General features: G+C 42.3%; 1 protein-coding gene across 1 annotated transcript in view; it reads left to right on the plus strand.

Moving 5' to 3' along the window:
• Positions 1-6,444: 6,444 nt before the first annotated feature.
• LOC107980724 (growth/differentiation factor 8) overlaps positions 6,445-12,017 on the plus strand; it is a 21,674-nt gene continuing 16,101 nt past the window's right edge. Inside the window, exon 1 of the mRNA XM_031924876.1 lies at positions 6,445-8,298. Coding sequence (XP_031780736.1) covers positions 7,947-8,298 — 352 coding nt within the window. The 5' untranslated portion in view covers positions 6,445-7,946. The remainder of the gene's footprint in view (positions 8,299-12,017) is intronic.

The raw sequence follows: 12,017 nt of genomic DNA on the forward strand, positions 1-12,017 counted from the left end.
CCCATTGTTACAAACAATTCAGCTATAATGCATTTGAAAGAGAATAAAGTTACCTACTTTTCTCGTTTGATGCTCGGGATCGACCACTTTGTTCGGCAGGTAAAATGAAAATAGTGATTTTTTTGAAAAATTCATATCTCTGAAACTTAACATCATAACCTCGCGAAAAAATGATGTTGATGGGTCACGTGTCAAACTATATCCCATTAAAATTTCAAGTAATTTGACCACTTAATTTTTCAGTAATAATTTTTTTGTGCCTCGATTACGGACGCAAAAAGGCCTTATTGCATTTGAGATTGCGGGAAAAAGTAGATATTTTATGTGTTTTGGATAAATTCATTGCACGGCTTTCAAACCCCTATGGTTCGTAAGATAAGATACCCCTATGGTTTCAATTTTTTATTGAAAATTTTTTTGATTCCTTATATCTCTAAAACAACGCAGTCAAATGCTTCAAAATTTTATTCCGTGATTCGCCATAAAAAAGCTATCTGCTGCTAAAATTTTAAACGATTTCGTCGAGCGGTTTTCAACTAAAGTGCTAAAATGTAAAAATCGTTTTCTCGAAAATTGCGCAAGCGACCTATCTAATGGATAGCCTGTTGTTTTGATGGTTAGGTTGGTTAGGAACACATATAAACATGCGTGAATTTCTGTGAAAAAAATTTGACGGCAGTGTTCATATTCTACAATAAAAAAACAGAGGGGTCTGCAAACTTTTGAACAATTAACCATCCAAAACTTATATATTAAATTATGTACAAAAACCGCCTCATACATTAGCAAGCAGATATATAGATATATTAAAACAATATTTTATTTATTGGACCTATAAATTTAGTTGGAGGAAGCTACGTGCCAATGAATTGGCAGCGGTTTTTTAATATGCTTATCATATTAGAGCGATTACAAAAAAAAATATGAGGAAGCTAAGTGCTATGATGATTTTGATGCGATAACTGTGGTCTTGATGAAGTAATTAATTGCCTTGAATGAGTTGTTCTGTGCGATTAATATAAGTTCTGAACAAAGACCGAGTTCAAAAGCTGTGTAACTGGTTTTAATATCGTTTAACTGTATGAATGTTTAAGCGTAATAAACTAATCCTCGCGAGCTGGCTAACGCTCATGTTTTCTACGAAGTAATGATGTTTATTAAGCTTTTATATCTATCACTTCTTTTACAAAGGAATGCCAATCGATCCTAGCGAGTTTGAAGGTGACCCTAACATCTAGCGACACTCTATATAAGACAATGTAGTAAAAAGACTCTCGAGGTTGCTTGCACTCATGTGAATTTTAAATTATGCTGATGAAGCATTGAAAAGCGAACGCTTATAGTTTATTGCCTCGTGTGTGTCGCCTGAGACGTCGCTCATCTGTGTCACCTTCAACCTCGCGCGCGCTCATAAAAATCGACAGCTAAAGCAGCGCAGGCGCCTGCCTTAACCGCAACGAGTCAAGTATTTCGCAATAATTGCAGCTTTCGTCCGTCGGTTTCTTTCTCTCATCCTCTGAAAAGATGACACGAGCAGGCAGAACCGATGATTCTGGCAAGCCGTTATAGCCGATGCTGCTCTCTATATGGAACAGTGGCGCTAGCGTTACGCAATATTTGCGAAAATTAGAAACGAGACCAGGGTCAGCACCCTGAGTACAATAAGTTAAGAGGAGAAAGAGGCGGAGGAGGAAGAAGAGGAGAAGAAAATGCGCGCTCGAAAGTTTGGAAAGACGCCAATTTGGACAAAACTTTAGAAATTTCGGCATCGATATTCTATTTACTAAAACAACAAAGTTGATACTAACACGAGCGTAACTGCTGCTGCAACTATGTATTCCTATCAATGTTTGCCTCGATCCGCGCGTGCACGCTTTCCTAACGAAAAGTTAATAAAAACCAAAATAAGGCACGCGGACATTGAGAAAAGCTGATAGACACGTGTACAGAAACAGTCGATTGCCTTATCTTTTTTCATCGAGAGAAGATTCAAAGAAATCGGTTAACGTTTCAAAGTGACACTTCGATTTATCAATATCAAAAAGTACAGATAAACTCATTCAACGAAATTTTTTCCAACGTAAACTCTTTATGGTTCACTACAAACTGCGATTATTGAATGAACATTATGGTATAGTGCTTCACAAGATCACAAGAGTATTCTTGGTCTTGTCTTGTCTTGTCTTGATTTTCAAGACAATATTCAAGACAATAATGCAATCAAACTTTCGAGACAATACCAAGACTCATGGAACCAAGAATCTTGATCTTGTCAATAATTCTTGATTCAAAAATTAGATGCGAATTTTAGAAAAGACTAGTCACTATTAAGCGTATTATTTTCATTAATAATTAGAATATTAAAAGTAAATAACACAAGCTTCCCTAGTAGAAACGTTCGCGAACCATTCGCCAACAGCTGGCCAATTTTATGAAGTTTGACCAACAGTTCCAGCAGCCATTGGCCAACAGACGCTTCAATTTCGTCACGCTTTTACACTATCCACGCTACACTCTTCGAGACACTCTTTTCTCTGATGCTTCTTGCTTGTGCGCGCACGCCTGGAGACGGATCGAAACTGACCCATTGGTTTGTTTTCATCTAATCATTCTATTATATAAAGGAACCATTCAAAACTTTATCATGTTTTCAATTTATTTTGTGTTGAATCGATGATTTATTTGACAGCGAGATTTTGAAACTGACTCCATTGATTGCGCAGAATTCAGTTTACTAACTAGAAATTTCTCGAAAACATACAATTCACCGAGTTATTTCTTCACGCGTTTATATAAGTAATGGTCACTTTTCATTCTAATTTACTGTATACATGGTATCGCATATAATGCAAGATACAATATGTCTCTGAAGCCAGCCAGAATGTATAATCTTCAAGTTTTTCCTTGATGCACTGTTTCGCCAGCAAGAAGAAGAAAAAGAATAAGATGTGCGCGCGCTTTGAAAACTACAGGTATCTGATAAACAAAATCGTTTCCTCTCCTTCGGATCGTAGAATAAATTACCGGTCAAAGTGAATAATTCGGAAAGTTTACATAAGCTTTGAGTTTCCTTCGCGCTGCAAAAAAGTTCTAATGCTAACAAACGAGTGTACGCTCTTGTTCTTTCGAAATCGTTTGAATCAGACTTTAAAATCGTGTCCGCGGCAAGATTTCAGTTTGATCCTTGAACTCGCTCGCGACCGCGAATTTTTCGCGCTCACTTTTATCGCTGCCAGTGATCTCTCATTTCGCAGTGTTACGTATGAAGAGAGATTTGCGCGAGCGCATAGGTGTGTCACCCGCAGGACGTCTGCGACTTGAACGTCCACCATTTAGAATTCGATCTATCCTTTATACAAGTTATTCACTGCATTTTGAATCTATCCAGATTATACTGTCGGATGTCGGATATTTTTGCACCAGCTCTTTCGTAACATTGTTCCCTCGAGAGATGGGGAAAGTGGTCGTATCCTCTACTGATGAATTTGTACTCTTTTCATTCAAATTCATTGAGCAAGTGAGAAGAAACTGGTTTTTAATATTCGGCAGATAAGATTTGAACGAATTTGGTGGGGGTCAAAAATTAATCAATCAAATCCTTCTACACACGCATACACACACATACACACACACACATATATATATATATATATATATATATATATATTGCGGTATTATCACAATTAAATGAATTTCTCAAACTATAAATTTTCGTTGAGTTTATAAACTACGGGTATAAATTTACATGCACCTTCATTTCTTGCAAAGACTAGCACCAAAAAAAATCCTACTATAGCAAATCATTATTCCTAATGTTTCTAAAAATAATAGAAAGGTTTGATATACATATTTGCAAGTATGCTTTCTCCTAGAGTAAACATTGTAAAAATAAAATTTTCAACTTTTTAAAGGTCTAATGAGAAAATGCGTGGTGGGGGGGGGGATACCGCAATATTTCCGAAACTACTTTGCCAAGTCAGAAATTTCTTTATGCGAGAACGTATGAAAAATGTAAGTCGATAAAGAATTCTTTTCTCAATTTCAGGTTGAGAAATGTCCTTTTTAAGCATACAATTGAGATATGTCAATCAAAAATTGAGTGATTTACTGCAAAGTTTACACAAGAAAATTCTTGAGATTATTAATAAAAATACTTTTAGTATACAAGATAGACCATTAAACCTAGAGCAAATTTTTAATTTTGAATCCCTTAAAATCGATTATAATGATCTCAAAACTCAATTCCAAATGTCTACAAGTGTTACTAGGAAAATAAGTTTAATTATACCAAAGAGCAAAAAACGAGTAAGTAATAAATAATGCCATTGAGCTCAAGGAATTAGATATAAGCTAAACCGCGGCAAAAAGTAAACTTAAAATTTGGATAAAACCTAAACTTAGTTTTTAAATAGTTTTAAATTTGTTAAATTTGTTAAAGTTTAAGAAAAGAAAATGTAAATAGTGTTTGTTGTAAGAATCTGATAAGGAAATTATCTTTAGTTTTAAGTACTAGTTTTAAGTTTTTTTGTTACATACCAAGCTTGTACACAGGTAACTTAGTTTACCTCTACAAGGCTTGCTAGCATGCGTACTGGTAATGTATACTATGTAAGCTATTATCTTGGTTTGATAAATAAATAAAATAAAGTATTTAAAGCAGAGAAAAGGCAAAAATTGCAGGTTACTTTAAACAAATAATATTCGACACTACTCTTGTTATCCTATAGCCAGATTTTTAGCACCTAACTTGTACGTTTTGGGTGATATAAACATTTTTCTAAATTATTATAATCCTAATCAGAACCATAACTTTATTTATATCAAATTATTAATCAATAAAATATTTAGAAAATAATAAAATAAATAAAATATTTAGAAAATATTTTATCTATAGAAAGATACGAGCATCTTTGTATTCACTTGTGAAATATTGAATACACAATCTTTCAGACACATATGTGAAAGAATATTAATAGAATATAGATAGAATAGAATAGATTGGGACATGTGTCAGAAAAGCGGGCGTTCCTAAGATTGTAGGAGCCGCCCAAAGCTTGGTAGCCACGCAAACTCTTTAATAAAATGATAAAAACTTGCGATAACAACCCGACTACATCGCGGCGAAATTACAAAATGGAATAAAGCAAGCGAAAAAAAGATGAACGCATCAGCGATGAAAAGGGGTGGACAAAATTATTTTCTACCACACTTTCGTCCCCAAAAAAGATTATTGCTATGTAAGAGCGGAATTAAGTTGGTGATTATCGACAAGTGTGAATGTCGTCGCCTGATAATTACACGAGTTGGTAATCACCGTGATCGGTCACGCACGAGTCCCATAAATAAGTACTTTTTTTACGTCCAAAGACCCGTCGTGAAAATTATCAATGTTTTTTAATCTCATAAAGTTTCAAATGTGAAAATTTCCGCGGAGACGGCGCTATCAACGCAGTTATAAATGGAATCGTTCCAGCTTTGATAAATGAATCAATATTGATATTCATGCATCCGTCCGATCAAGTTTCAAATGATGTTTCGAACTTCTGCAGAATAAAAAAGCTCGAGCATCTTTTTAAAAGCCTTGGAATTGTTTTCATATGGTTGTCTGAATCAGTCTATACTCAATGGCACCTCGTCGGCGTCAACGAGCATCTCGCAGCCTCGTCCGCACACGCATAGGAGCTCTATCTCTCTACATGTACGCGCGAATGCCGGTGGGCTGCGTTCGGAGCAAAAAGGAGCAACGAGAAAGAAGCTGGGAGCTAGCGAGGAGTAGCGCGCGCACGTAAGCACGGGTGGTCGTCGCTGCTGCAGATGCGAACTGAGAGAAAGAGAGAGAGAGAGAGAGTCTATCTTTCTCTCGTCTTTTTCTCCGTCTCCCTCCCTCTCTCTCTCTCTCTCTCTCTCTCTCTCTCTCTCTCTCTCTCTCTCTAAAAAGCGTTGCGCATGTTGTCGCTGTCCCTGCGCGAATGCGAAAGCGTAAGATGCAGAGAAGAGTAAGGAGGAGGAGAAGAGCGCGTCAGCAGTGGAGGTTGCTCGGAGTGCGTGTGTCTCCCGAATCAGTGACTGACAGGCCGGCGAGCTCCGACCACATCGCGATCATCAGCCTTTCTCTAGATCGTTACTTCGGCAAACGCATGTTGTAGAGCACACATACGCAGGCGCTCGCTCCGATAACCTAGAGAATAAGAAGGCCGGCTAGGCCGCAGCGAGCAGATTGGCCAGTCGTATAGTTTTAGCGGAGGCTACTTGCGCGAGCAGTGTGCCCGGCTCGGGCGCGCGCGGCGGTGCTCGCCCGCCGCGCAGCCGATCGCTCGCGCATTGAATTTGCGCTTCGCGGCGCGGAAGACCGAGCAAGCAGAAGCAGAAGAAGCAGAAGAAGAAGAAGAAGAAGCAGAGAGAGGGAGGAGTATAGAGCGTAATACAGTCTCTCTCTCTCACTCTCTCTCTCTCTCTCTCTCTCTCTCTCTCTCTCTCTCTCTCTCTCTCTCGGGAGCTGCACGCACGCATATATTCGCCGCCCGCTACAGCTAACAACGCACTGTATAGTCCTCCGCGCGCGCGGGGCCACGGAAGGGAGAGAGCGAGCGAGCCGAGTAGCGCTGCACCCCCGACGATCGTCGCGCTGCACAGTTCTCCGAGTTCTCCACGCGCGCGCACGCAGTGTCCGTGTCACGCAGCGCTGCAGCAGAGAGGGCCTTTCACCGCCGGCGCGCTGCTGCTCTCGCGGACTGGCAGACCCCGGCCGTCTATCTCTCTCTCTCTCTCTCTCTCTCTCTCTCTCTCTCTCTCTCTCTCTCTCTCTCTCTCGCTCAGGCTCACCTATCGGCGGAGAACATCCCTCGCGGGAGATGACCGCTCGCTCGGAGGGATGAAGCGAGACTGAGAGATCGCCCATCGGCGGCGACCGCTGCACGTGCGAGCGTCGAGCAGCGGAGAGGAGCACCGCGGGAGCGCGAAGAGGGAGCTGACTCGAGATAGAAGGAGCGAGAGAGAGAGAGAGAGAGAGAGAGAGAGAGTGACGGGCAGAGAGCGCCGCGCGCGCGACAGTCGCGCGCGCTCGCCGTAAAATGATTTCCGCAAGACTGGAGCGCTCGAGTTCGCCTCGGATTATCGGCAAGAGAACGTCGCCGCTGCCACCGCCGGCCCACCGCCGCTGAGAGAGAAACACGCGCATGCACGATCGGCGATGGAATTAAGTGCATCGGTCGCGATCCTCGATCCCCGGCCTACTCGACGTTACGCGCTCCTGCCCTCCGCCGCCGCCGCCGCCGCCGCCACCAGCACGTGTGAGCAAGAAAGCAGTGCGATGCAGTGCGCGATCGGTCGTCGGCAGCAGTAGTAGCAGCCGCCCCGCGAGCAAGATCGGCCGCCGGGGAGGACGCGCGGGATCGGCGCTCGCTCTCCTCTCCCTCTCTATCTATCTCTCGTTCGCGCGCACGCATATTGCCTGCGATATCGATCGCTGCGAGAGACGAAACCGTCGACTCGAATACGACGCTCAACGCGCAGGAGAGACGTGTGCGAGTGCGCGTGTAGTTTGCGGACTTTGCCGGACGCCGACGGAGACAGCGAGTGCAGCGTCGCCAGTGCTTTTCTCCGGAGTGTTAATGGCTAGAATTTGACGCCCTACAAGTTTACGGCAAACGAAACCGCTAGAAAGGAAGAACCGCAGATGCCGAAGAGCGGGACAAAGCAATAGGCAGACCGCGAGCGAAGTTCAGTCACGAGGGAAACCACGCACGCACACGCGGGAGAGAATGAAGCTGCCGGCTGCGATCCAGCACGGCTACCAGTGACAGTTCCGCTCGGCTGCGGCGATCGAAAGTTCGATTCGAGGGAGTGTGAGAGAGAGAGAGAGAGAGAGAGAGAGAGAGAGAGAGAGAGAGAGAGAGAAAGAGGAAAACCGAGAACAAGACTCCGACCCGGCTGCAGAGTCGCGCAAGATGATCACGAGGACGGTGCTGCTCGCGCTTCTCATGGTCGCGAGCTGCTCGCCGAGGAGGACGCTGGCGATGGGTAGTGCCGGCGGCAGCAGCTGCAACACCTGTCGGCTCCACGAGGAGATACGGGCCATGAGCCTCGAGGCCATCAAGGAGCAGATCCTCAACAAGCTCGGGCTCAAACAGGCGCCCAACATGACCGGCAGGGCCCTGCCCAGGATACCGCCGATCTCCAAGCTCATGGACATGTACGGCATGCAGGCCGACCAGCCCTTGGAGCCCGGCATAACGCATCACGAGGAGATCGACGAGTTCGCCGCCAAGACCGAGAGCGTCTTCGCCTTCGCTCAGCCTCGTAAGTCTTTGTTTCTCTGCCTACTCGCTCTACTTTCTCATTATAATATCTGTCGGCCTCGATTATTCTGTTATCTCGTTCAGATACTATCGAATTCGATAATCAATCGGTTTAGCGTGATTTTATGAACTTTTACGCGCCAACGGATCGCGCACGCGTCAAAGAATTTACGATCGCAGACTTCGAATATGCTTGATATTTGATTGTGATTAATAGATGGAGATAATATATTACTTTTTAGGCACGACCGCGACACGGAAGTGTCTTATAGTTTCGTGCGCGAAAAATGTGTGAGATGCGATATCTCACGCAATTTTCAACCGATCGGGCTGAAATTTTAGGAGAAGTCTCCTTTTGCAAAAGCTAAAAACTATTTTATTTTTATCCCGATCCTCTACGTCGATTTGAAATGCGGGCACAATTTGTTCGATTTTTAAGCGTTTTTTTAATAAAAAGTTTCCTGTGATGCGATTATATCGGAAAGACTTTAATCAATCGGGCTAAAAATTTGTGTGTGAACTCCCCTCGTAAGCTGACAGATTTATTTTGGGCTTGATCCTGCACGTATACATTCTACAAAAAAAAGTTATAGATCTTTGAAAAATACAACTTTTTCCCATTAACATCAAATCGTGAAAATGCTTAGAACTCGAATTTACAGCCCACAATCGATTTTTTACAGCTAAAAACCAATTATTTGCCATAAAACATTACGGATTTCCGTTTGACATGAAAATGTTAAATATAAAAGTTGTAAACATTTTCAAAATACAACTTTTTACCGTGGCAAACATTTTTTTAAACACTTTTTGGCATACACAACCCTAAAAGCGATTTTTTGATACATAAATTCAATAATAACTTCGGTGCAACATGCCCCATCCAACCCAATTATTTTCAGCAATTTTCCTATATTATTAAAAGCTGAAAGTTATATTTTGGCCTTTATCTCGTACATATATACAAAATTAAACCACTTTTTTAAATTAAATTATAAAAAATGCATAATTTAGGAAATACAATCCGTGTAACTTGGCATCATATAACGACGTACGCTATATTAATTAAATCTTTTAAGCTGAATCAGTACAATTTACTTTCAAAATTCAAGTGTATATACTGAACTAGAAAAACCTAAACTCAATAAAGAAAATTGCTTTGATTGAAGAAAAGCTCTAAGTAGCTAAATACCTAAACAATCAATTTTCTAATATTCTAATTAAAATTCTACAAACGAAATATCATCCTTTTGTTTACTTCCTCTTGAAAACTGCAATACAAAAGTGTTGTATTATTTATCTGAAATTACAATAGAATAAAATTAATATAAGATATATTTTAAGAATATCTACAAACAAAAATAAATAATTAATACAAAACTTTGACAACAATATTGAAAAAAAAAACAGGATAATACTGTATAAGCACCGCCAGGCATTACGAATGCGAAGCGCGAGCGTCGGACGCGTGCCTTATGCACAAAATGCGAAGCGCAAAGCGATGCAAGGCGGCAAGCCAACGCGGACGTTAGGCCGCGCGTGGCGCGCTCGTTTTCATATCTGAAAATCATATAGTAGTCGACTTCGCGTTGATATTCGCGATTATCGTGCGTGTGCGTCGTTGATTTTCTAAAGCCTCTTGTATACACTTCAAGCAGAATTTTTTTTCAATTCGATATTTTCGATACTCTCCACACTATCGAGTCTTTTCTTTATTTCCGTGGAAAAAAAACATTGTCGACTTTGAAATTGTAGCCGCTTACACCGTCGTGCAACTTCACCCTGTCGCGTCTCTTGTCTTCGCAATTTGAAACACGATCTTTTTTTCCGTCGCTCTCACGGTGTGCGTTTTTTTTTTAATTTGGAGTCTTGTCGGAGAATCCCCACAACATTTTCTTAAAGCAACGATAGCGAGCTTATCGTGGCTCAAGTGACGTCCGTCGGATATACGCACTCGAATATTATAATGTAATCATGAACTTTATTAGAACAAGAAAGGTATTCACATTCTTGACATCAAATCGGAGTAAATTCACTCACACTGCAATATTTAACGATATAGCGTCTAGTGTACACCACGTAAAGATAGTACATTTTTTCATGAATGACAGCTGATTATATTAATTACATCAGCCATCCTTAATACGTGAATTAGGATAATTGTCGGTATTTTACAATGAATCTTTATCGTTGAACCGATGGCACTGCTACTTATCCCGTACAGTCCATATATAGCATGGGCAAATTTCACAAGTAAATACGACCAGCTCGATTCGCTCAAAGTATATCTACATAGCCACGCCTAAGACTTATTCAAAACTCGTTCAAAGCCGCGAGGAAATTTCTCAATTCGATTCGCAACAAGAAAGGCCGAGTTAAAATTGAGATTCGTGCGACAAAAGACCTTCGTCCTTTCTCCCTCGCGCGCGCGTATTTACAATGTATCAGCGAGCGCATACTATAATACAAGAAACACGTCTGAAACTCTTTTCCCGTTTCGTTTGCTCTCTTTTCCCATTGCTTCTTCTAGCCTGTACGTAGCAGATCTGACCGACACGCGGCGGCCCTTCGCAGAAGAGCGGCTGCGGCGGCGGCGGTTCACCACTTTTTGCCCATATCGATTCTCGATCGACCGGTCGGATCATGCCCCTACGTACAGCTTATCTTTGCGCGCGCGCAGTGTCTCGTACGCGCGCGATCTGTTTACATCGCGAAAAAAACGGTGTCAAAATCGACGTGAACTGCCTGCCGATGCGCGCATCTACTTTTTCTGCTGAATACTGCACCGAGACCTCCTAATGGCCGCTTCGCGCACACTCTTTTATCTGCGGCTCGCCTCACATCGAGCGCTTATGACGACATCGGTAGTCGCGGCTCGCGATTCCTCTGAATCTTCGCCCACGGATTTATCGCCCAGTCGAGTTCTCCGAATTATTCGCCATGCTTCTCTCTCGCATGGCTGCACTGCAGCCGAAAGCTCGTCGCCTGGAGCCGTTTGCTTAGAATAAGAGAGAGATGAATAAGAATGCGAACGGTCTCGGCTTGGATCCGCGGCGTGCAGGCGGTACGCGAAGGTCAGGGCCGCTCGCGTATGGCTAGGTCAGGCCCAGCTACTCATCATCGCATCCTCGCAGAGCGAGAGCGTCTCCGTGTTTACGCCTCGGGTCTATCGGTCTCATTTGGAATTTTTGCGCGGGAGAAGGTCGAAATCGTGTATTGCTCCGAGTGGCACAATGTCAAGGCTGAGGAACCATGACGAGAGCGCTGGTTTCGCTCCGAGGAGAATATGAGAGAGAGAGAGAGAGAGAGAGAGAGAGAGAGAGAGAGAGAGAGAGAGAGAGAGAGATCGCTTTAATGGGCTTACTTCCGTTAGGCTAAATTTAAAAACAGACTCGTTTTGGTCATTGCCGTGTATAGGCTACACGAATCGTGTATTATTTGTATACATTATATTATAGGAGACCGCGTTAATGTATTTTGTTTGCGATTGCCGCGTGTAAGTAATCTTTGCGTGCAACTAATTGCTCGTACCAAGTGAATTTCGAGTAATTTCAACGACGTCCATTTGTTACGGAGCTCGAAATTATTGTTATTGCTTTAAATTATAACAATTCGGTATTATCAGTGCGTGCGTAAATTGTACACAATAATAGCAGGGTCGGCACTTGACGCAATTAGTTATATTCAGCGTCGCAGCTCTCGCGACCTTGCAGATATGTA

This window comes from Nasonia vitripennis, chromosome 2 (assembly GCF_009193385.2).
Source record: "Nasonia vitripennis strain AsymCx chromosome 2, Nvit_psr_1.1, whole genome shotgun sequence".
In the NCBI taxonomy this organism is placed as follows: Eukaryota; Metazoa; Arthropoda; class Insecta; order Hymenoptera; family Pteromalidae; genus Nasonia; species Nasonia vitripennis.